The sequence below is a fragment of the Copadichromis virginalis genome, linkage group LG18 (assembly GCF_057382275.1).
Source record: "Copadichromis virginalis isolate Kocher_CV1m ecotype Utaka linkage group LG18, C_Virginalis_male_GT1.1, whole genome shotgun sequence".
Classification (NCBI taxonomy): Eukaryota; Metazoa; Chordata; class Actinopteri; order Cichliformes; family Cichlidae; genus Copadichromis; species Copadichromis virginalis.
In genome coordinates, this window is record NC_140635.1 from 6,051,103 (window position 1) to 6,077,859 (window position 26,757).

The 26,757-nt window shown below is 41.5% G+C and overlaps 3 protein-coding genes and 1 pseudogene across 3 annotated transcripts; 2 read left to right on the forward strand and 2 right to left on the reverse strand.

Moving 5' to 3' along the window:
- The first annotated feature begins 8,721 nt into the window (after positions 1-8,721).
- Positions 8,722-11,058, forward strand: LOC146687110 (uncharacterized). The gene has a single exon (XM_085438118.1). The coding sequence runs from the start codon at positions 9,039-9,041 to the stop codon at positions 10,722-10,724; it is 1,686 nt and encodes a 561-aa protein (XP_085294244.1). The 5' UTR covers positions 8,722-9,038; the 3' UTR covers positions 10,725-11,058.
- Positions 11,059-11,678: 620 nt separating this feature from the next.
- On the forward strand, positions 11,679-13,486 carry LOC146687111 (uncharacterized; annotated as a pseudogene).
- A 395-nt stretch (positions 13,487-13,881) lies between these two features.
- LOC146687112 (tripartite motif-containing protein 16-like) lies at positions 13,882-15,880 on the reverse strand. The gene has a single exon (XM_085438123.1). The coding sequence runs from the start codon at positions 15,867-15,869 to the stop codon at positions 14,205-14,207; it is 1,665 nt and encodes a 554-aa protein (XP_085294249.1). The 5' UTR covers positions 15,870-15,880; the 3' UTR covers positions 13,882-14,204.
- A 5,853-nt stretch (positions 15,881-21,733) lies between these two features.
- LOC146687113 (tripartite motif-containing protein 16-like) lies at positions 21,734-23,780 on the reverse strand. The gene has a single exon (XM_085438124.1). The coding sequence runs from the start codon at positions 23,717-23,719 to the stop codon at positions 22,058-22,060; it is 1,662 nt and encodes a 553-aa protein (XP_085294250.1). The 5' UTR covers positions 23,720-23,780; the 3' UTR covers positions 21,734-22,057.
- Between the last annotated feature and the right edge of the window lie 2,977 nt (positions 23,781-26,757).

Here is a 26,757-nt window from a genome sequence, read left to right on the forward strand (position 1 = left end):
CAGTAATTGCATATATGCTGTTATGATGGATGTTTATAATAAATATTAACTGAGAGAGAAAAGATACACCAACGCTACTCTAGGGTAATAACAAAACGAGGGAAATTAACAAACTACATCTAACTGTTTTGGATTCAGAACAAATATTTTCAGCCTTTTATGAGGATTAAAATTTAATTATGGATTTATTTTGGCAGCTTGAACTAGTTAAAGAAGATGCTGCCTATCCTGACATTTACATGAAAAGTCAAAACTACTATTTAAGCACAATGACGACAGACTCCAGGCAGACAATCCTGTAAAACATGGAAATATGAAGCATCTCTGATGGCTCAACACAGTAAGAAGAAGGGATGGAAATGATGTATAACTAGGGTGAGTTATAACAATGACAAACCCTGGTTTACTCCTAAACTCAAAAAGCTGTGGCTGGAAAAGAGAAAGGCGTTCAGAAGCGGAGACAGGGACTGCTACAGAGAGGCCAAGTACAGGTTCACTAAAGAAGTGGACATTGCTAAACATCAGCACTCTGAGAAGATGCAGCAGCAGATCTCAGAGAATGACTCGGCCTCTGTGTGGAAAGGTTTTAGGAATATCACCAACTACAAGCCTAAAACCCCCCACTCCACTGATGACTTGCTCTTGGCCAACACCCTTAACGACTTCTACTGCCGTTTTGACGAGCCATCAGGCAGCCTTCACACCTCCAACGGCCCCAACAATAGAGACACTTTGGACACTCATTCCCCCACCTCTCCCCCCTCCATAGAGCCATCACCACCTTCAAACTGTTCACCTACAACACCCCCCTCCTCACCCCACACAAAAGAGGATTTCACACCACCTCCTCCGACCACAACTCTTCATATTCATGAAGCAGATGTGAGGAAGCAGTTTAAGAGTCTGAATGCTCGAAAAGCTCCCGGCCCAGACGGTGTGTCTCCTGCCACCCTCAGACACTGTGCAAACGAGCTGGCCCCAGTGTTTTCTGGCATTTTCAACTCCTCACTGCAGGCATGTCATGTGCCTGCCTGCTTCAAGTCCTCCACCATAATCCCTGTCCCCAAGAAACCTAGGATCACTGGACTAAATGACTACAGACCCGTGGCTCTGACATCTGTGGTCATGAAGTCATTTGAGCGCCTAGTTCTCTCCCATCTCAGGACCCTCACGGCCCCCCTCCTGGACCCCCTGCAGTTTGCATATAGAGCCAACAGGTCTGTAGATGACGCCATCAACATGGCCCTACACTTCATCCTGCAGCATCTGGACTCCCCAGGAACCTACGCCAGGATCCTGTTTGTGGACTTCAGCTCTGCCTTCAACACCATCCTTCCAGACCATCTCCGAGGCAAGCTTTCCCAGATGAATGTGCCTGATCCCATCTGCCGGTGGATCACTGACTTCCTGACGGACAGGAAGCAGCATGTGAGGCTGGGAAAGAATGTCTCGGACTCCCGGACCATCAGCACCGGCTCCCCTCAGGGCTGTGTTCTTTCTCCTCTGCTCTTCTCCCTGTACACCAACTGCTGCACCTCCACCCACCAGTCTGTCAAGCTAATCAAGTTTGCAGATGACACCACCGTTATCGGACTCATCTCGGACGGGGATGAGTCTGCCTACAGGAGGGAGGTTGAACGTCTGGTGTCCTGGTGCAGCCACAACAACCTGGTGCTGAATGCCCAGAAGACAGTGGAGATTATTGTGGACTTCAGGAAGCACACAGCTCCACTCCCCCCCATCATCCTGACTGACACCCCCATCACCTCTGTGGACTCGTTCCGCTTCCTGGGTACCACCATCACCCAGGACCTGAAGTGGGAGCCCACCATCACTTCCGTCATTAAGAAAGCCCAGCAGAGGATGTACTTCCTGAGGCAGCTGAAGAAATTCAACCTGCCAACACGGACGATGATGCAATTCTACACTGCAATCATCGAGTCCATCCTCACCTCCTCCATCACCGTGTGGTACGCTGGAGCCACTATCAGGGACAAACAGAGACTGCAGCGTGTTGTGCGCTCTGCTGAGAAGGTGATTGGCTGCAGACTCCCATCTCTGCAGGACCTGTACACCTCCAGGACACTGGGGCGTGCAGCTCGGATCTCAGCTGACCCTTCTCACCCTGGACACAGTCTGTTTGACCTGCTCCCCTCAGGCAGGAGGCTCCGGTCCATTCGCACCAGAACCTCTCGCCATAAGAACAGTTTCTTCCCCTCTGCTGTCGGACACATGAACAATAACCGTATGACTGTTCCCACCACTAACACATGACCCTACGCTGTGTTCACTGCATCATTCCATGTTTGGCACTGATCACCACCTGCACTCATGTATATATCATGTATATATCTATCCACTTAGCACTTTTAATTCTTATTCTTATTTTTATATTTTTATGACAGTATGTTTGCACTGAATCACCGCAGCAATTTCCTAATGTTGTAAACCTGCTCAACATTTGGCAATAAAACCCTTTCTGATTCTGATTCTGATTCTGATTGAATACTGGAATCAGGGGCGGAGCGTGGGGGTGGCTTACTGGGCTTAAGCCCGGGTTGTTTTGTCAGAAGCCCGGGGTCTTTTGGAGTGTAATTTTTTTCATAGTTAGATGCCTGGCTGACAACTGTATAAAACAAAAAGTACACACAATATTCGAAGCACATAGTGCACACTGTGGGAATTTACGACTGTGCGTGAATCCCCCGTGATATTGGTATGATCCGAGCTCAGACACTAAACGACTGAGCGAGGGGGCGGGGCAGCTGCTGCCTGTGTGCGCTGTTGGAGAAACGGAGCCAGCCATACTAAGGAGAGCTTAAGTTTGACCAGGTACCAAAGCAAATCATTCGTACCGTACAAATAATGTAAATATGACGGTGAATCACGAAAGATTGATATCAAACTGATCACTTGACCAATATTACGTTACTTGCTCTTCAAGTGAATCAACAAATGGCGAAATGAAAAGCCGAACAAATGCTATTTTTTAGAGTCTTATCTTACGTGTGTTTATTTCATATTTTCAGTTGTTACCCTCCCCGACTAAATCGGTTTCAGTTATGTACTGAAATATAAGAATGGACATTAGAGGCTTCTTTCAAAGAAAAAACTCAGGTAAATGTTATCTTATATATTATGCTTTGTATGTTGTTCAGTATATTTCTATACAAAACAAGAGGGATTTCAATACACAGCATTATATCCACAGTTTAAACCAGATATTTACATACACTTTATGGAAAATACAAGAACATTTTTTTACTGTACAACATCAATTTAGAGTAAACTTGTTTGGGATAAATATTGAAACATCTTTTGAATTAGTTAAATGTCAGAATAAAGAGAGACAGAGCTGTCTATTTTTATCACTTTCATCAAATTTAGGAGTACATGTACACTAAGTTTATTGTTAATTAATAAGAAAACTCCAGACGATTCCATTCTGAGCTGAAGAAGCTTCTGATAGGTTCGTAGAGTCCATGTGAGTAAATTGGTGGCACAGCTGTGGATGCATATAAGGCAAAACACAGAGCCTGTTTCTTTGAAATGGGAAAATCAAGAGATGTCAACCAAAACACCAGGAACAGAACTGTGGAGCTCCATAAGTGTGGCTCAAGTTTGAATACAATTTGGTGCCATTTAAAATTAAGAAATACAGATAGTTTCTCTCTTTACTCTTAAAGTTAACAAATATGTTTTTATATTTATCAATCTAAAAAAATAAACATTTAGTCTGATTTGATGTTACAATTTAAAAAGTGTTTGTGTTTTGATCTGAAGAGTACATAAATATCTGGTTTCAACTGTATATTTGATGATTGTCAGCACAGAGAGGGAGAGAGAGGTGAATGAGGACAGAACAGAGATGAACAAGAGCAGGTGAGACACATGTGTTAGTCAAATGGCTGTTTACCAAAAGTATCACCGTATCACAGGTCCTCATGTATCTTGTACCTAGTGTTTCTTTTTAGGTTTGTTATTTTTCAAATTCTATATTAAGTTATGCAGGCTTGTTTGCACAACAAGGCTAAATAGTGGACTTTGGTAGAATTAAAAAATAAGTGTAGTGCAGGTCTATGATGATTTTTAGTGCTACTATCATCTAGTTCTGATTCTGGTTCTGTCTTGGTTAAGTCCTCAGTAGTCCTGATTTTGAACTGTTGTAGTCCTGTTTTAATTCTGGATCAGTTCTGGGTCTGGTTGAATTGGGGTTTAGTCCCTGTGTCTTGATACAGCCCCGACTTTGTTCTGCCTTGCTGCTTAATTTAAAAAAAACTAGTTTAAGGTGTCCTGTATATGTGATATATTTTTTTCCTATATGAAGTCATTCTTTTTTTAACAAAACTCAAAACAGAGCCTATTAATCTTTCAGTCATTTCTAAAATAATAATCCCACATGCATACTACCCTTTAGGGCTAAGCCCCGGGTGTTTCAAATATCTGGCTCCGCCTCTGACTGGAATCAGTGTTTTAAGCTGTGATGTAATAAACTAGTGCTGGGAAAATGAAAAAGAAAGAAGACAAATGTTTCCCTTTTGTGTTTTCCCGATTATGTGTCCGATATTTAAAAAACAAAAACTATCTATCATGTACAAACTCTTAACAGGAATAAACCTGAAACCAATTGTTCTGCTGGGGAAGTTTTGTAAGTGGTACGAAGTTTAAAAAAACAACATTCACCTGAGGGAGGCCCCCAGGAGCTCAGGTCTGACTGGTTTCAGTGACCAGAAACTGGAATGTACGGTGAGCAAACTGTGTTAAAATGCAGTGACTGATAAAAGACGGATGAGCACCATCACCATCACAATTAGTTGATCAATATTCTCAATAATATAACAAAAGGCTTTCTTACAGACTGTATTATAATACAAATACAAACCACACATGGATTATTGCATGGTCCTGAAGCCAGCAGCGCCCTTGGTCATGAGATTGGTTTTAAATGTTTGCTGTATTATTGTTTTTAAATCATTGGAGTATACAGATTTTAAAAGTGTTTTATGATTACAATAGTTCGTAAAGTAGCAGAAGTATTCACACATCACAGTGATGGAGGTTAAAGGTTAATTATCAACCTTCTGTGGAGGAAATAAGGTGCTTGTTGTGCACTACGTTCAACATTTTCCTAATGTACCTTCAAACAGCTAATACCGCTTGAGCATTCCTGTCTGTGCCTAATGTCGAGTCATAGTCATGTAGTTTCTCTTTTCAAGTTCTTCTTGATGAAAATCACACTTTAACCTTTGACTTTCATAAATGATGTGACAGACTTAACACCATGTTAAGTCTATTTGGCAAATTCTGATCAATTATGAAGGATTATCCAGAATATTCTGACCGGCTACCTTTGATAACGCGGAAACAGAAATCTTGAGTTGTGGTATCAGGGTGCTCAGCCCACAGATATTGAACTTCACATACCCCATCTGCCTCCATTTGGGACTGCAATGGCCTTAAAAGCCCTACACATATCTTCCCTACTTAAGTGCAGCCTTTTTTCTAATGGAATTACAATATCGGCATCTGGTCTCTGACTTCTCATCAATTGTGTGGGCGTCCTTTAGAGGACATTTCATCGGAATAAAGGCAAATACGGTGGTGCCTTTATCTGCAGAAATATGTGGCCTGTAGCCAGTGGGTGGGGCACCACATGCTCGCTCTCACTGTTAGATTGGATAGAAAAGTCTGCAGCAGGACAAGCGAATATTAATGACGTTTCTGAGTGTTTCGATTCCATCAAGAACAAAAACAAATCTTAGCTAACCAACACTCACTGGGTTTTAGTGGATTACTATATTTCACAGAAATATTACAGAAACAGTTTCTTTGGTACAATAATCCAGCTGTGCAGAAATCAGGGAGTCGGGAAGAAGCAGCTCATTAAATTCTGTGCTTGTTTAAGACTGAAGCACATATTATATCATCATAATACCAGAGCTGAACTGGATGACTCATTCCTCATTAAATTACTTCAGATGTTATTTAAAAAAAATATATATATTTTATGGAAGTAAAGCTGCTTGTGCTGCCACCTAAACCAATCATAACGTGGCCTCAAATGTTAAAGTAACCTTATGAGCAGGAACTGATATAAGAGTCTATCAGTTATGGAGACAAAAATAAAGGCAAAAAAAACAAAAAAACAACTGTATTAAATTAAATAAGCAAACTGATATGAATGAACCCTACATTTAGATAATATAAATCATCAGCAAGAATAATAAAAAACAAGCAAAAACAAATAATAAAACAAATCTCAGCTAACGTGGAAGCTACACTGCAAGGTGGTCTGTTTAATAAATAAAATGTGACAGGTCACATACAGGACCATTAACATCTCTGTAAACAGAACTCAGCTCCCACAAAGCTCCAAATGAAGAAAAACTGCATCTGCATGCAGAGAACTGTTTGTGGAGACATCCAGCATATCGACGCACAGTGAGTGAATGATGAAGAACAAACCATAACGAGGGGCAGGGCTACTACACTGCATTGTGTCCATCAGGTAAAAAAAGAAAAGAAATCTGTTGGCTAATCTACACCATATCAATAACAGCTTCCTTAAGGTTTTAAAATGCACTGCAGCTGCATTTTAAAACATATCTACAAGCAATGCCAAAGAAACACACAGGTATGAGTACAGAGGTACTATGAAGGTAGCTCACTTCTTACTGGAGTATATCACCATAGTGACTTAAACTGTAGAGCAAACCTGCTTCAGAGCAGGTTGTGTTTGAGATTACGGATCAACAAGTATGAAATCACCACTTAGCTACCAATCAGTTCTCTGGAAAACTGCTTTACAACAAGTACCTGAAAGATCCCTTTGGACTGCTGTGCCATGGATAGTGGGAGGATCTTTCCATTGATGAGCATCAGTAGTCTAATCAGTTTAGATTCTTAAATTCGACTTCATTCTTTGACTTTTCCCATTTGTCTGCAGAACAATTTCACAACATTTTGAATTCCTCTATAAACATTAATCTCGTTTTTTTCCTTTTGTCCGCAACACTTGTTCCTAGCATGTCCTCGTCCATGACAGCATTTAATCTTATCTGAGCAATTCCTCTTGGTCTCCTGTATCACTGCTCATCATTCGACATGCTTTTCCCAGTATATCCACGGCCATTTTTGTATTTATGCTTGTATTTTCTCCCAGACTGGTAAACATCAACAGAGCTCAGCAAAAGAACTTTTAGTTCCTATTTGAACTTTATTAATACAAGTGTTTAACCTTTTCATGTTTATAGTTTTATCTTTCTTTGTAAAGTCAGCTGTTCTGCTGCTCTGTATGTGATTGGTCAGATGCCCCCAACGCCACCCCTTTCATGTAAACAGGCTAGTAGCTAAAATGGGAAACCCTGATTTACCTTATAGAGTTGATAACTAGCGTCATGTGATCACTTAGTCTGATTGACAATGTTGGGATAAGTTAATCAAGATAACAGAAAGATTTCTTGAGTATGATGAACAATGAATTTAACTCCTAAATGTGACTTCCTAACACAGAATGTGATGACGTCATACGCTTTGTACTTTGATGTGTGGTGATTGGAAGTGTCTGTGTGGTGCAGCCTGGACAGACCAGACCAGCTGCACCACACAGACACTTCAAACCTCACCCGAGGACAAAAAGCACAAGAACAACAACAAAAAAAGAAAGAAAACAAACCTTAGAAACATGCAGGGTTACAGGAGAAGCCAGCCGTGCAGAGTCTGAATTTAACTCCTATTTATGACTTCCTACCAAAGAATGATGATGGGAGAATTTCGATTTATTTATTACGCATTAGTTTTATGGGTCTGTTCCACTTAAGGTCAGATTGGTGTCTATGAACCAAAATGAGTTTCACACCAAGACTAAACTCGTGTCATGGTTTGCATTATGCAGTGGTTACAGTGGTGACACTTATTAGACTCTGAAGTCTGTGCACCAGTTTTTCAGGGTCCTATAGGTGCAATTGTTGCGACCACTGTAAATGTGACACCATCACAGAAAAATTGTATAAAATCAGAAGAAGAAAGAGAACTCTAATATGATGGCTGCACACCAGCTGGATCATTATAACAACATCACATCACATGAGTAACTTCAACATGACGAGACTTCAAGGACTCCAACAATGTTCATACAGTGAGGATAAATAATGTTTTTTTTATTATTTATTATAAAAAGGACACAATATAGATATATAAAATGCAGCCAGAACTCCAATAACTAACATGTCCATTAATTTGACACGTTGATTTATATATAATTTCTTTTTCTCTCTTAGCTTTTCAGCTCCACATTTTTGCCATTTCTTCCACACTCAACTCTTTTCTACAAGCTGAGCACACAGTGAAGGTAGGGGAGGGCTGGTGGCATTAAGAGATTTGATTGGGCAATCTAGGGGCCAGTTAGTTCTTTCCTTTGGTGAAAGTTGGGCTCTTCAATTCAGCATGGTACAACTCCAAAGATTCTGCAACATCAAACCCTCTGTCTGCTAATATTACATCCAGTTACAAGATGAGCTTCCCGACCCCCTGAACTACAGATGCCCTACATGACTGTTAGGACAACTTATGTATTGCAAGTATGCAGTACTAAGAATAACTTGATGTTTCTGACTTTGCATTATGAATTGTTTACCCACTGACAAACATTTCAAGTTCTACTAAATTAAAAGACAATTTGTGGTAACCTGATTAGGATTCAAAAAGAATAATTAACAACACTTCTTGTAATGGTGTTAAAATCAGCCCAGCTTTTATTTTCATATGCAAAAAGTAAAAGCAAATCAGCCAACATACTGGACACATAATTGTCAATTATACTGTCACCATTGTTACTGGTATTGAAAGCTTATTGATAATTTGTCCAAGTAAGGAATGCCCTCTCACAAATGTCATGTGACAACCTCATTGGCTTACGGAACTGTGATGTCACACACATTTAGAATCTTACCACCACTGTGATCCTTCGATCCTTTGATCCTAAAACCTATAAATAGGGGTGAGACGCAAGAACTTTTAGTCCGTTATTCGCAGCATTTATGTTTGCAGCATTCAAACGAACGTTCGCCAGAGAAGCCCTTTTTGGATCCTTTTCAGAGTCACTGTTAACAGATTCCAACATGTCTCCAAGAAAGCAGAAAAAAAGAGAAAACGTAAAGCCCAGCGCTCCTCTTTGCAATCGAGAAGACGATACGCAACTGCAGAAGATGTGCTTGGAAGAAATGCATGAGGAAAATCTCATGAACAATCACAATACGCGACACCCGCCCCAGCCAGAGTACACCAATTACATCTGGGAAAGTTTTTTTAAACAACGAACGGAGATTATCTTACTGAGAGAGCACTGTGAGAGAAGGACCGCTGAAGCAGATAAACTGTTCAGACAGCTTCTCGATAAGGAAGATATTATAAAGGAGAAAGAAATGGAACTCCTAGACATGCGGGGAAGGATCTTTGAGCTCCAAGCAAAGCTTAATAAAGTACAAGAAAAACCAACAGAAGAAATCCTCCAACAGAAGAAAAACGAGAAAGAGAGGGAAAAAAAGATTCAGGAGCTGCAAGTAAAGCTGGATGAAGCTCTGCAAAAAAATCAAGAACTCCTCCAAGAGAAGAAACAACTGGTCATAAAACTCCAAGGCACTGAGATAAATGAAAAAGTGCTGAAAGGAAGGGTTGAGTTTCTTCGAAAGAAAGCGCAACAGACCATGAAAAAGGAAGATATGGATTGCAAGCTTCAGGACAGCGAGAAACACAAGGAAGCCTTGCAAATAAAGCTTGATGAAGCTCTGCAAAAAAATCAAGAACTCCTCCAAGAAAAAGAACAAATGGACATAAAGCAGCGCAAACTGCAAGGCATGGAGGGAAAGTACAAAGGACTTCAGGCGAAGCTTGATAAAACACTGAACAAAAATAAAGAGTTGCTTCAAGAAAAAAAGCAACTAGAAATTAAACAGAAAGAAACGGACTCCAAGCTTGAAGGCGTGGAGGAAAAATACACTGCGCTGAAAATAAAGCTTGATAAAACAGTGCAAAGAAATAAGGATTTCCTACAAGACAAAGAACAATGGGAAATAAAGCAGAAAGAAGATAAACAAATTCTCCAGGACTTTGAGAGGAAACACCAACAACTGCAAGACTGTTATAACCAACTGAACTCCAAAACAACTGAGCTGGAGGGGGAAAAGAAAAAAGTGCAAAAACAATGCTCAGAGATGCAGAGTAAGCTCAGTGACATGCTGAGAAAAAACACAGAACTGGAGAAACTTTCCAACAATTTGAAGTGCAAAAACACTGAGGTGCAGATGTTAAAGCAGCAAGTAGAGAAAACAAACAAAGACCTGCAGTGTACACTTCAAGAACTCGAGAGAAGTCAGCAGCTACAAGACGCACACAACAAATTACAACACAGTTATACAGAGATGCACGAGGCAAAGCTTATGCAGGAGGCCAAATGTAAAGAACTGAAAGAAAGGCTGGAAGAAAAACAAGCCAAATTAGAAGAAGTGGAGACAACATGCAGGAAACTTGAGAAGGAAAACACACAAACAATTGATGAGTTACGAACCCTCATCCTAGAGAAAAGAGTGCTCGTGGAAAAGATCACGGAAAAGAAGAAAAAACGCTTCCGCTTCTTCTGGAGAAAGAGCACTCCTGCTTTTTCTACTTTTTCTACTTTTCCTTCTGCTGATGTCACCCCGTCTTCCTCCTCCACCGTTGCATCGTAATTTTCACCTTAACTCCTAACACCTGCCCAATCTCCCCCCCCCCCCCCCCCCTCTCTCTTTCACCCTCACCCCCCAACCAGTCCCGACAGTTGACTGGCCCCTCTAGAGCCTGGTTCTGTCATAGGTTTCTTCCTTTAAAGGGAGTTGTTCCTATCCACTGTCGCACCCAGTGCTTGCTCAGAGGGCATAGTTGGGGTTCTCTCTCCTCTCTTTCCTCCTTTCTATCCCTTTCCTTTACCCTCTTCTTTAACCCCCACCCCTCCCCCTTTTCTATTCCCCCGCTTTTCTATTTCCTTAATAATTTAATAATAAACACAATTGGCTACATTTTAAATGTGTCTGATCAACGTCTTCATTCAAGAATGAATTGTCTTTCTCACGGAGTCATGTGTATTTTGTGTTTTCCTCGGGCTGGTGATCCCCGCGGTCGTTCAGCCCCGGAGTCCAGAGTTTTAGTGTTTTAATCACATTTAGTGTTACATTTTAGATCACCACAATAGGATATCCATAATTTAGGATTCAGGCATTTGTTTTAGTTCAATATCGTAATCATTCTATGACTGAGTAGTTTACAGAAGCTTCAGTCTGCACCAATAACTTCTGTTGGAGATATTTGTTCTTATTTTTTTATTATTTTGAAATTAGTTAAAGTTTGTTGTTAGTTTACTTATATTTTGGGGTTTATTTAAAAGTTTATTTGTAGGTTAATATTTGTTTCAATGTTTTGTTTCTTTGATGTTACCTTGTTAAATTAGTCAGTAAAAGCTGTAGGGCCATTTTGTTTCTATAAATAAAGAGACTGGTATAGGACCAGCATGCACTGGGGTGAGCCTATGGTTTTTTACTAGAGCAGGAGAAGCAGCAGGACGTAACTAAAAATGGATCTTGTTATTGCTTGCCAAACTGGATAAAATAAACCATAAAAACGCAACTTTAAAGTTTGGACAGTGGACTTCTTTTGCCTGCGTACGAAATATTATCTCAGTGCAGCAGTGGCTTGTGGACTTTTAATTGTGGGATGTTTGGTTTGTCAAACAAAAGGAATTGCCACTACAAAAAGTAAAAAACCTGCCCGTGGACAAAGGAATAATCCTTCATTAATGGATATGTTGGATATATGGATTTCAAGGATCACCGTCGAACTCGAATAAAAGTTACTGGATCGTCTGTAAGTACTCCAGACGGATTTGATGTTGAAGCCTGGATCAACATGTCACTCGTTCATCAAAGCTGGTGAGTGACAATATTGTTTAAGCCGTAAAGGAAAACGGTGAAGCTATTGGAGTTTAAAGACATTATTTCACTACAAAGACTGATGAACTGAGTTTTGATGTACTAAATTTGTGCATAATAGGATCACTAATTGAAACATGCCCTCTGTGGAAATGTTTGTTCGGTGCAATCATGTTTGCGCTTTATGCTATGGATTCTCAGTGTGCTGCGCATCTTTATAATGTTTGAAATAATCCAAGAGGACAATAAAAATGTCGGATATTAAGAGTAAACAAGAGAGTAAACAAGAGGATGACACTCAGATGCAAGCAGAGAGAAGATGCATCAAATTTACGCCAAAAGGTTTGGATTTGTATATAAAGACATGCCAAGAAAAGCGGAGTTCAATGTGTAAGCAAGCATCTAAGTACATGGGGAAAACTTCTGCTTTAATGACCTCACATGAGAAGGTTAAGGAAGTGTCTTCGGAATTTGGGAAGTTTATTAAATGCTATCAAGATGCAAACGCTTTGCAAGAATCCTTTTTAAGTTTGCCACTGCCAGAAGATGAAGTGAAAAGGCAAAGCGCACATTTTCAGTCTAAGGTGACAGCATTCTGTGTTTTTATGGACAAAGTAAAGGTTTGTTTGCAGGAAGCAGGCGAGCCGTATACTGAACAAAGCAATACTGCTCTTAATGATCAAGCTGTTGAAAGTTTGGATGAAATAAATCCTGAAGACAGTGTCTCTAATATCTCAAGTGTAAAGCCACCTTCGAAAACATTGTCACAGCAAAGTCGAATTTCATCAACATCTTCCGCACGCATTAAAGCTGCGGCTGACAAGGCAGCGCTCATGGAGCGACTCGCTGCATTAAAGAAAAACATTCTATTGAAGCGCAAGAGGAAAAACTGAGAAAAGAAAAGGAGAAATTATCCTTGGAAACAGAGTTGGCAGCAACTAAGGCAAAGCTTCGTGTCTTAAAAATAAACTCAGTTTGTAGCTCTGAGCGTTCTGATGGAATGAACTCTTATTTTGAAAGAGGGCACGTACAAGAAGCGCCTTGTGCTGATACATTTGTTCCGGCAGAAAGAGATTACTCTGGTACAAATTCTCCATCTGAATCACAAGTAATCGTACCTCAAAACTCAATCAACTGGAAGCAGAACAAATTCCACTGTTCTGCATAGTTGTTTGTTTTGTTCACACAGCAATCATTTACTAGAGAATTGTAAGCAGTTTAAAGCTAAAATTCATCGGGATAAGTTGACTTTTATCAAGGAAAGGGGAATTTGTTTTGGTTGTTTAAAAGTTGGTCACATAAGCAAAGACTGTAGGAGTCATTTGAGACACAGCAGCTGAGCAAATGATCATTTCATGCTGAAGACATCCTCAGACAGATTTAAACACATACATAAACACAGCCTGGTGCCAATAACACAGCTAATGACACTGCTGTATCACTGGCTTTACTGATTAAAGACCATATCTGAAGGAAATCTTTGAACACAACAGAAAGTGACCTTTTAAACCTGCGACACTGATGCTGCATTCAAGGACCATTAAAAACATCTGAAAGGACTTAAGAACATCAAGAAAATGTGACTTGTTTCTCTGTAATGAAGCTGTTTTAGTGAAGAAAGTTGAAAGGTCACAGAGCGACTGCTGAATCTTCTGCTCTAAACATGAACTCTGAACTTTGTGATGCTTCAGGAGGAAAACTGCTTCAGTTATTCTCTCAGATTAGTTTCATATTTTCTGCATCAGATTTGAGTGAGATCCTGCAATGAAGACAGAAGAAAAGACTTTGTTCAAAGTTTGATTTATAGTCAAACCTTCCAGTTTATTCACACAATAAAACATCAACACAATATATGAATTCATTCATTAAAATCACAGTTTTTCCTCATTTCTTTGATGATTTTGACAAAAACAAACACACACACATGGTCTGCCATACTCATAAAGAGAAATGTCGACATTTTTCAATACAAATATTCCAGAAACATTTAGAGGATAGAGAAGTTTACATTTTCATGTGGAGAAATATTTTAGTAAATGAAAATGATGATGAGCAGTGATAGCCTCCATAAACAGTCACAGGAAAGATCTCCTTTAAAAACTCAGAAACATCAAGAGAACAACTAGAAGATGTGGAGGTACCACCCATAATGTTTGACTGACAGCTGATCTCTGTGCAGAAATGATGGAGAGAAAATAAAATGAAACTAAAACACAGATTTAAACCCACAATATGAAAGACTTCAGTCTATTTGAGCTTAATCAACTCAGCAGTGACTCCATAATAATAAGGCAACAGTCCAGCATAGAGCGGCTGAGTGAATGTGGTCTGGACTCTGTGGAGGAGAGTCATGGTTTCAGAGACGCTGTAGAAGGACAAAATACCTGCTCTGTGATCCAGGTACACTCCTACTCTGGAGGAACGAGGACCTGAGACAGGAGTTTGGATGTTGTTGTACCAAAATGTATATCTGTTGTTGTCACAATGTAATACCCAAGATTTGTCATTATGTCCAAGCCAACATTCATCATATAATCCTGTTCTGCTGATATTCTTGTATGCGACTGCTACATAACCTCCTCTCCCTCTCCACTCCACCTCCCAGTAACAACGTCCAGTCAGACGTTCTCTACTCAGGACCTGAGACCATCCAGTGAATCTGTCTGGATGATCAGAATAAAACTGATCTTCTTTCATTAACGTTACTCTTTTGTTCCCCTTTGATAACAACAGAGATTTGTGCGCTGTGTTTGGATCCAGTGTGATTTTACATGAATATTTTAAGAATCCAGCTCTGGTCTTTGGCTCTGGTGGATCTGACAGTAAAACATCCACTTCAGTGACTGTCAGTGAGATTTTTGTCCATTCCTCTCTCAGAATGTCCTGTAGTTTATCTCTGACCTCTGACACAGCTGCTGTCACATCCTCAAAGTAGCTCAGAGGACGGATATTGATGCTGGATGAGTCTGTAGACTCACTGAGTGCTGACAGTGAGGGGTAGTTGTGTAGAAACTGGATGTGATCCTCTGTGTGTGAGAGCTGCTTCAGCTCAGCATCTTTCCTCTTCAGCTCAGTGATCTCCTGCTCCAGCTTCTCCTCAAGCTCTTTGACTCGACTCACTTCAGTTTCCTGCTGGGATCTGATCTGCTGCTTCACATCAGAGCTTCTTTTCTGGATGAGATGGATCAGCTCAGTGAAGATCTTCTCACTGTGCTCCACTGTTTGATCAGCAGACTGATTGATGGCCTCCACCTCCTGTTGAAGCAGCTTCACATCTTTCTCTCTGTCCTGGATTCTCTGCTGGATGTTTTGTCGACTCACCTCCAGCTCTCTCTGCCTCTCAGTCCTTTTTGCTGCAGCTGAGACTGTGTCGTGGCCTTTATGTTCATCCACAGGGCAGAGATAACAGATACTCTGCTGATCAGTACGGCAGAACATCTTCATCACCTCATCATGACGAGAGCAGATGTTCTCCTGGAGCTTCTTGGAGGGCTCCACCAGCTTGTGTTTCTTTAATGGAGCCACATCATAATGAGGCTGAAGGTGTTTCTCACAGTAAGAGACCAAACACATCAGACAGGATTTCACGGCTTTTAGCTTCATGCCAGAGCACAGATCACAGGCCACATCTTCAGGTCCAGCATAGCAGTGATCAGCAGGAGCAGCTTGGAGTCCAGTCTTCTTCAGCTCCTCCACTAAATCTGCTAACATGGTGTTTTTCACCAGGACAGGCCTCGCTGTGAAAGTCTGTCTGCACTGAGGGCAGCTGTAGATTTTCTTCTTTTCCTCTTCATCCCAGAAGCTTTTAATACAGTTCATGCAGTAGCTGTGTCCACAGGGAATAGCCACCGGATCCTTCAGTAGATCCAAACAGACTGAACAGCAGAATTTTGTTTGATCCATTTGATTCATGTGCTGTGCCGTTTCACCGTCTCTCAGTGACTGTCAGACAGTTTCACTTCCTCTGAACAGAAACTACCTCTGTGCTCTGAAGGGAAACAGATCTCTGCTCTTGTTCACCTCCTACAGGAAATGAGGCTCACCAGCAACTGCATTTACACCATGTTGTTTAGACCCATCCTGATACAGACACATCTGTGAAGGGAGGCACTAAAGAAATATTCTTACAGAGCGACCAAGAGCCAATCACATGATGCAGGGTGTGGTATGTTTGGTTACAGCATGCAGTAACAAGTCTGACCCAGTTAAAGTTTAATAGTTTATCTTTACTTGGTGCTTTGACATTTGACAGTCAACACTCAGTGAGTTCATTTTATATTTCAAAAAGTTCAGCAAAGTTTAGGATGCTGTGATGAATAAAATTAAATCAAACTTTATATTTTGACATTTTCTAATCTTAGTTCATTCTCACACTTACAGAATGATGCATGGGAACAGCTGACTCCACTAAATCAAACCTATGTTCAAATGAGATTATGATCATTAAATAGTAACAAATATTTAAATTTAGCAACAACAAATGCAGATCGGTCCACAGTGTTTACAAAAACAAACAAACACATTATTTTGTAGTTTTTCCTGTGTACACAGTCACTGTGGATTTTAAATGAAAACTTTCAAGTTTAATTCAAGGTTTTAGTAAAATTTTGCCTGAACTGTTTAGTAATTTTTCACAAAGTGTCCATGCCAGTAATTCATTCAAATGTATTTTGGTCTTAAACTGATCCAGTAAATGTAACTTTTTCTCACCTACTTAATCGAGTATTTTAGTTGTTTAACTGTCATTATAACTAAACTGAACATCCAAAGCTTTTCTCACTGCAGTTTTGTTGTGCAGTTATAGCAGCACTTTGAATCATCCACAGTTTTATAGAACTGTCTGTTGAATTGTTGTTTTGTTTGGTGCGATGGTTCATTTATTTAAATAATTGATGATAATTTGATGTATTTGATTATTTATTACTGGTGCAAACAATTCATTTCTTCATGGTGCAAATATATAGTAGACTCAGGAGTTTAACTCAGTTTTCTTGGCCTTTGTTTATCGTTTCATTTAAAATCTTAATGGGTAAATCAGAATCAGAATACTTCATTAATCCCGAAGGAAATTAGGGTTACAGCAGGCAGCACGCTAATGGCGCATGCACACTTACAAAGGAACCTTCTGACCAACTTTACACAAACATCACATTGGGGAGACATGTCAGAAAGGTAGGCTGATAGGAAAAAAACAACAAAAATACATAACATGAGGTAAGAGGAGGAGAAAAAAACTCCACTCAGACTGAGCTCCTAGTGGGAGAACAGTTTGATAACAGAAAAAACACCTCAGCACAAAAAGCACATGACTATCAATACACCATAGAAACACAAGACAAGCAACAGGGGCGGGTAAAGGGTAAGAGAGAGCCGGTGTAGACAGCGCATCCGGTCCTGCAGCATGTCTGCGCTGGTCCAGTCGACTGCCATCTGCCCCGGTAGGGCACAAGCATCGAAGATATTGTAACTGTATACAGTTACAATATGGTAACTGTAAATCTGAGACAGATTTGTAACAGAGGCCTTGCTCTCAGTAAGTTTGAAGTCATTTCCTGATTTGTTTTGTAATCTCTGCTCTTTCTGTATTCTGCTCAGTTTGAATGCTTTGTCAGCAAAACAGATAACAAGTGAACAATTTTGAATAACAAACTGTAGCATGCACTAATATTACACATCTCCAAACAACAATCCACTGAGACCATGAACTCCACTTCTTTGAAGCAATCTTCTTCTTTTTGGCATGAAAAAGAAAGAAGAAACAGCACGAGCTGCTTTGATCTACCAAAAGGAAAAAACAAGATATCTGAGGTGAAATCAGTCAGGTGAAATAATTAAGATATAAACAGTAATTCAATGCAATGTCTCAGGTAGCTTAGTCTGTTACAACTGTTGATAAAAACTAAACAAATTAACACAGTGTCGGGGAACTGTTGTGTGGGAACTAGTCGCTTTTATGTCTGCAGTCATTTAACTTCCATCTATTCATTTAACTTAGGGGGAAGAAATGTCAGGTTGGTGCAGGCTGGTTAGGTGCATTTGGTCCTCTGTTGTTGTAATTAGATGAGTTGGTTCACTTTGTGGCTCAGCTGTATGTGGGGTTATATCTTGGGCTGGGTATCGATTTTGATTTCTACAATCATTTTGATTCCAATTCACAAGGTCCCGATTCGATTCAATCACCATTTCGATCCAATTTTGACTCAGCATATGAAGATTACGTGATGCTGCTGAAGTGAAGCAGAGCAAAGGTACAGAGGTTTTACTAGAGACACAGCTAAGCGTTTTGCAATTTGGCATCATTTTAAAAAGTTTAGATTTCTTCAGTATTGAACAACCGAAATGAGGCTTTTTTTGTCAGAGGTTATTTCATAAAAACAGCACCTGACAGCGCTGTACACAACGGTAGACTGGTGCATAATAAGCAAGTGAATAATGCAGAGAACAGATTTGAGATGGGAAACTGTTCTTGAAGTACACTGAGAGAGAGAGAGCTGTGCAGGAGGTGTGATTTTACCCTGGTGGAACCAAAACAGCAAAGGTAGGAGGGATTTTATGATGATGTTCATCAAATGTGAAGCAGTTTTGATCTTCTTTGCTGCTCGTTCAGTGAATTTTGGTCAGAGAGTGACAAAACCTGCAGCTTCAGAAAATGTGAGATGTCCGCATTCAGCCCCGACAATGTGTCTGTGTACGTGCCATCGGGTGAACGATCCACGCTTTGTGTTTACATCTTTGTGCTGAATCTGTTTAGCTGCTCTCACTTGCTGTAGGTTGCCTCCTCAAGTGGCCGGTCTCCACCATCACTGCAGTGAAGCCTGTTCATTTAATTAATGTTTGCTAATAAAGTGTTTTCATTCACGGTTCTGTGTTGACAGCCCTGCTATCTAAGGAGTTTCTTTTCTGCAGCTCTACATTTGCAGTTATTTTGTCTAAACTTTGTTTTATGAAACTGACCTTCCTCACCTCTGACCTTTCACACATAGTGGTCACTACAGTGGACAGCTATTCAAAGGCTGTTTTCTTGTATTTGTGTCAGTGTTGATGATATACTTGCACATAACCACAACACACAGTGTCAAATTCACAAGTTGAAACATATGTTGTCCACCTAAGTGGACATGTAAAAAACTCTTTGAAAACTACGTTTAAAAAACTCAAGTTCAAAAATCTTTTTTTCATGACTAAAGATGAATAAAAATACTCAAGAAAACAATCCTGAGTGAGGTTGTCATAATTCATCCATGGTAAATGGCCTGTATTTGTATAGCGCTTTACTAGTTCCTAAGGACCCCAAAGCACTTTACACTACATTCAGTCATTCACCCATTCACACACACATTCACACACTGGTGATGGCAGCTACATTGTAGCCACAGCCACCCTGGGGCGCACTGACAGAGGCGAGGCTGCCAGACACTGGCGCCACCGGGCCCTCTGACCACCACCAGTAGACAACGGGTGAAGTGTCTTGCCCAAGGACACAACGACCGAACAGAATCGGAAGGTTTGCTCGAACCGGCAACCTTCCGATTACAAGGCGAACTCCCAACTCTTGAGCCACGATCGCCCCCATCATCCATGAAAGGATTAATAACGAGCCTGTGTGCCTTTTGTAACTGTTACGTTTGCACTGGCTATTGTAACCTCTCCTGGGGTGTAACTTCCTCCCCAGGTGGCGCTGTCAACACCATCTAGTTGCCTTTACCTGTTTTCCACCTTTGTGCCACCACATTTGCATATGTCTCTATCAATTAAGTCTGATTTGAGGTCTGCCATATTTTAAATTCAGCTATTTCTCTCAGAAATTTGGGATCTAAATGACAAATCTGTTATACTGTCACTGTTTAGTGCAAATGACTCATTGGGACATATAAAATTACAAATTTTAAAATTTTTATTAAATCGCTTCACCTGATATCGAGTGTCCAAGAATATCAAACCTTTAAAAATTGTTTACGGTCAGAATTTATAAAAACTAATTGTAAGTAAATTCAAACACGTGAGCTTTTCTTTGTGTTGAATATCAACACTTAAGACTGTGAACTTTACTTTAGAACAAACAACAACTGAGTTGAGTTTGCTTTATGTTACATTGTAAATATGTTAGGTTCTGGTGTTTAGTATTAGTTAGGGTTTAGTTGAGATTTCACCTAGTTTATGTTTCTCCTTCGTCTCCTTGTTTGAGTCTCTTTCTGTTTTTTTCCATGTGTTATCTCCTCGTCTATAGGTTCCCTTTGTGTCTCGCTCCCTCTGTCTCGTGTCAAGCTTGCGTGTCCCAGTTCATGTCTCAATGTTTCCTGTTTTATTGTGGATTCTGTTCCATAATCAGTGTGTTTAGTTGTACTTTCCCTGTGGCGTTCAGGTACATTTGTGTCAGCTGTGTTTCCACTTCCCTCATTACCCTTCTGTGTATTCATGTCCTCTGCCTTCCCCTGTTCTTTGTCAGGTTGTGTGTTTTCTCCATGTCAAGTCACATCTGGTCACAGCGTTTTATTTCTACTTCTCAGGTTCATGCTCATGTTTTTTTTTCTTCATGTTCCGGTTCAGTTTCATGTTTCAGTCATCATAATAATTTAGCTGCTCCCAGTTTAGTTTGTAGTTTAGTTTGTCCCAGGACGTTTTGCCCTAATTGTTTTCCATTTTTGACTTCAGCCCAAAAGAAACGGTTCACCTTTTTTACATTTTTTTTTTTTTACTTTGATTTTCTCCTTTGTCTGCGTTTTCGGTCCACGTCATAACACTGTCATTCCAAATGTCTATTGATAACAAGAAAAACTTTTTAGTACACAATCTAGATTTCTCCCCAACTTTAGAATCTGTCGGCTTTGTCTGCTGGTCTGAAGTCAATAAACCACAAGAAAGATGATTTTAGTCATTTTATTTGCATCGTGCAGTTTGACTGTGTCCATTCAATTATACTTTATTTATATAGCGTCAAATCACAACAAAAGTCGCCTCAAGGTGCTTTATATTGTAAGGTAAACCCTACAATAATACATACAGCGAAAAACCCAACAATCATATGACCTCCTATGAGCAAGCACTTAGGGAACAGTGGGAAGGAAAAACTCCTTTTTAATACGAAGAAACCTCCGGCAGAACCAGGCTTAGGGAGGGGCGGGGCCATCTGCTATGACCAATGACATTCCAACAAATGTCTGATAAGAGATGAGACACAGCAGCTGAGCAAATGATCATTTCATGCTGAAGACATCCTCAGACAGAATTAAATACATACATAAACACAGCCTGGTGCCAATAACACAGCTAATGACACTGCTGTATCACTGGCTTTACTGATTAAAGACCATATCTGAAGGAAATCTTTGAACACAACAGAAAGTGACCTTTTAAACCTGCGACACTGATGCTGCATTCAAGGACCATTAAAAACATCTGAAAGGACTTAAGAACATGAAGAAAATGTGACTGTTTCTCTGTAATGAAGCTGCTTTAGTGAAGAAAGTTGAAAGGTCACAGAGCGACTGCTGAATCTTCTGCTCTAAACATGAACTCTGAACTTTGTGATGCTTCAGGAGGAAAACTGCTTCAGTTATTCTCTCAGATTAGTTTCATATTTTCTGCATCAGATTTGAGTGAGATCCTGGAATGAAGACAGAAGAAAAGACTTTGTTCAAAGTTTGATTTATAGTCAAACCTTCCAGTTTATTCAAACAATAAAACATCAACACAATATATGAATTCATTCATTAAAATCACAGTTTTTCCTCATTTGTTTGATGATTTTGACAAAAACAAACACAAACACACACACACATGGTCGGCCATACTCATAAAGAGAAATGTCGACATTTTTCAAGACAAATATTCCAGAAACATTTAGAGGATAGAGAAGTTTACATTTTTATGTGGAGAAATATTTTAGTAAATCAAAATGATGATGAGCAGTGATAGCCTCCATAAACAGTCACAGGAAAGATCTCCTTTAAAAACTCAGAAACATCAAGAGAACAACTAGAAGATGTGGAGGTACCACCCATAATGTTTGACTGACAGCTGATCTCTGTGCAGAAATGATGGAGAGAAAATAAAATGAAACTAAAATACAGATTTAAACCCACAATATGAAAGACTTCAGTCTATTTCACTTTAATCAACTCAGCTGTGTCTCCATAATTATAAACCATCAGTCCAGCATAGAGCGGCTGAGTGAATGTGGTCTGGACTCTGTGGAGGAGAGTCATGGTTTCAGAGACGCTGTAGAAGGACAAAATACCTGCTCTGTGATCCAGGTACACTCCTACTCTGGAGGAACGAGGACCTGAGACACGAGTTTGGATGTTGTTGTACCAAAATGTAAAACTGTTGTTGTTACAATCTAATGACCAAGATTTGTCATTATGTCCAAACAAACATTCATTACCCCATCCTTTTCTGCTGATATTCTTGTATGCGACTGCTACATAAACTCTCCCTCTCCACTCCACCTCCCAGTAACAACGTCCAGTCAGACTCTCTCTACTCAGGACCTGCTGCCATCCAGTGAATCTGTCTGGATGATCAGAATAAGACTGTTGTTGATTCATTAATGTTACTTTTCTGTTCCCCTCTGATAATAACAGCCATGTGTTTGCTGTGTTTGGATCCAGTGTGATTTCACATGAATATTTTAAGAATCCAGCTCTGGTCTTTGGCTCTGGTGGATCTGACAGTAAAACATCCACTTCAGTGACTGTCAGTGAGATGTTTGTCCGTTCCTCTCTCAGAATGTCCTGTAGTTTATCTCTGACCTCTGACACAGCTGCTGTCACATCCTCAAAGTAGCTCAGAGGACGGATATTGATGCTGGATGAGTCTGTAGACTCACTGAGTGCTGACAGTGAGGGGTAGTTGTGTAGAAACTGGATGTGATCCTCTGTGTGTGAGAGCTGCTTCAGCTCAGCATCTTTCCTCTTCAGCTCAGTGATCTCCTGCTCCAGCTTCTCCTGAAGCTCTTTGACTCGACTCACTTCAGTTTCCTGTTGGGATCTGATCTGCTGCTTCACATCAGAGCTTCTTTTCTGGATGAGATGGATCAGCTCAGTGAAGATCTTCTCACTGTGCTCCACTGTTTGATCAGCAGACTGATTGATGGCCTCCACCTCTTGTTGAAGCAGCTTCACATCTTTCTCTCTGTCCTGGATTCTCTGCTGGATGTTTTGTCGACTCACCTCCAGCTCTCTCTGCCTCTCAGTCCTTTCTGCTGCAGCTGAGACTGTGTCGTGGCCTTTATGTTCATCCACAGAGCAGAGATAACAGATACTCTGCTGATCAGTACGGCAGAACATCTTCATCACCTCATCATGACGAGAGCAGATGTTCTCCTGGAGCTTCTTGGAGGGCTCCATCAGCTTGTGTTTCTTTAACGGAGGTGAATCATAATGAGGCTGAAGGTGTTTCTCACAGTAAGATGCCGGATAGACTAAACAGGACTTGAAGGCTTTCATTTTTCTTCCAGTGCAGACATCACAGGCCACATCTTCAGGTCCAGCATAGCAGTGATCAGCAGGAGCAGCTTGGAGTCCAGTCTTCTTCAGCTCCTCCACTAAATCTGCTAACATGGTGTTTTTCACCAGGACAGGCCTCGGTGTGAAAGTCCTCCGGCACTGAGGGCAGCTGTAGATTTTCTTCTTTTCCTCTCCATCCCAGAAGCTTTTAATACAGTTCATGCAGTAGCTGTGTCCACAGGGAATAGTCACCGGATCCTTCAGTAGATCCAAACAGACTGAACAGCAGAATTTTGTTTGGTCCATTTGATTCATGTGCTGTGCCGTTTCACCGTCTCTCAGTGACTGTCAGACAGTTTGACTTTCTCTGAACAGAAACAACCTCTGTGCTCTGAAGGGAAACAGATCTCTGCTCTTGTTCACCTCCTACAGGAAATGAGGCTCACCAGCAACTGCATTTACACCATTTTGTTTAGACCCATCCTGATACAGAGGCACTAAAGAAATATTCTTACAGAGCGACCAAGAGCCATTCAAATGATGCAGGGTGTGGTATGTTTGTTTACAGCATGCAGTAACAAGTCTGACCCAGGTAAAGATCAGCAAAGTTTAGTATGATGTAATGAATAAAAATAAATCAAACTTTATATTTTGACATTTTCTAATCTTAGTTCATTCTCACATTTACAGAATGATGCATGGGAACAACTGACTCCACTAAATCAAACTTAATGTTCAAATGAAATTACTGTCATGATGATTATTTAATAGTAACAAATATTTTAATTTAGCAATAACAAATGCAGATCGGTCCTCAATGTTTAAAAAACAAACTGTCAGGGCTCTGTGTGCGGGCAGGCGGAGAGGAGGAGCCAAACAAAACAAAATACAAGGAGCACAAATCCAGAAATACATGAATAACTCAAAACCAACTACACAGGGTCAAACCATGAGTCCACGAAAAAGATCAGGGGGTCGACCCGAAGGTAGACAGCACAGGGCCAAAACAGTTCAGGGGGCCGGCCGTGCACACAGCGGCAGCGCCGACAAAACAAATCCGGAGGCTGGCCACGCGGAAGGCAGTGGCGGCGACAGAACAGGTCCGGAGGTCGGCCGCAAAGCCAGCGGCGAATTCTTTCAGGAGGCCGCCCTCGAGGGCCACGATGCCAACTTAGAGGCCTGGAAAGCGGCCGACGAAGGTGAGGTGGAACAGGCCGAGCTGTCTCTGACGGCAGTGTTGCAACCGCAGGACCAGGCGAGGCAGGACCAGGCGAAGCTGAAGCAGAGGCTGGACCAGGCGTGGATGAAGACACGGCTACGGAACCTGACGGCAGCGCGACGGCTGCGGAACCTGACAGCGGTGATGCTGCAGGCGGTGATGCGGATGCTGCAGGTGACGATGCGGATGCTGCAGGCGATGATGCGGATGCTGCAAGCGACGATGCGGATGCTGCAGGCAGTGATGTGGATGCTGCAGGTGGTGATGCTTCAGGCAGTGATGTGGATGCTGCAGGTGGTGATGCTGCAGGCAGTGATGTGGATGCTGCAGGCGACGATGCGGATGCTGCAGGCAGTGATGTGGATGCTGCAGGTGACGATGCTGCAGGCAGTGATGTGGATGCTGCAGGTGACGGTGTAGAAGTCACAGGGGATGATTCAGCAGGTGACGGCTGAACAGACTTCCCAGAACTGTCAGCAGACATGAGGATCTGCTGGCTGGGTCCTCCAGCCAGCACATCCTCACGTGACGTGAAGCTGGACGGGCTCCTTGGGCCCTCCAGCTGATGAGACTGGAGGCTGGACGGGCTCCTCGGGCCCTCCAGCCAACGTAGCAAGATGCTGGCTGGGTTCTCCTGAACCCCCAGCTAACTGGGCACAATGCTGGCTGGATTCTCGTGAACCCCCAGATAACTGGGCACAATGCTGGCTGGATTCTCGCGAACCCCCAGCTGAAACAAAAGATGACTGGACGGGCCTTCCGGACCCTCCAGCGGAGACGGGCGGCTGAAACAGTTCTCCTGAACTGCCAGCAGAGACAGACAGCGGTGTGGGAGCCGCGAAGTGCTGGTTTGGCTCACTCGAGCTCCCAGCAGGGAGTGATGCTGGACCAGAAGGTAACGATACCCCTGGCTGAGGGTGTAAATGAGTGGCTGACTGCATGGATGAAAGCACTGGAGCCTGAACTGATGACAAAGGTAATGATTGCGCTACCAACTGAGCTACTGACTGAGCTATGGACTGTAACAAAGGTTGTAGTAAGTCTGGTTGTGGTAGTGACCGAGTGGCTGGAAACTGAGCTACGGGTAGCGGGGCTGATTGTGGTGGAGCTTGTTACGAGTTCAAAAATTGGGGATGGACACAAGAGGAAAAACCACAATAACAACACTGGTCCGGCCGGGTTGAGTCAAACGATGATTTTAATGAACACACGCGTGGGAGATGGACACCGTACGCAGACAGCATCAGATCTCAAAATGGTGGAGCATTGATCAAACTCTTATAGCCTCTAGTTGCCCCCACCTTATCATAAAAGCCTAAACATTCACATGCTTTCTCTCACACGGCGCCTAAGCTACGATCTTGGCTCCCTGTTTATCTGCTCCTGCTGAGATGGGGCAGAAAACTCAAGCATGTTCTGTTCTCTTCTAATCAGACAAATAAGGCGATGACTTTCTGCGAACAGTATTTCTTATAACTCAGCAGTATAATGCCTCATAAACAATATCATTCATTCACAATAAATCAGCAGTCTAATGTAATGCAAATCAGTTTAACAAATGCAATAGTTATCACCTTTTTCTAATTCAGGAGAATAAATGCAAACTAAAACTACATAATAATTCACAATCTTTAATTAGGGGTCTAACATGGCATAAAATAATATTATAATCTCACAAGCTGTAGACTGCGCTAGCGGCAACAAAGAAGACGGAACAGAGGGCAACTGAATTTGAGATGAAAGGGGTGGTGGAGTTGGTGACTGGGCGACAGGCTGGGTGGCTAACTGGGCTACAGGTGGCTGCTGAGCAGCTAACTGAGCTGAAGGGCGGGAAACACACAGTTCATTTTTAAACACGGGCACAGGAGTAGTCACAGCCAAAGGAGCTTGCAAACTTGCCTTTAAGGTGTCGCGGATAAATACAACAAAATAAAACTAGTACCGGTACCGAAAAAAAGAAGATTTATTTATAACACACGTGAAAAGACCCAGGAAAACCGAGTTAACGATAAAAACGATAACAAAATAACGCTGAAAACTGATAAAAACCCTGAAAACCATACATTTCACACCTGAGCCTCAACTCTCACGGCCCGGTACCAAACGACTCACGGACCGGTACCGATTCGAGGCT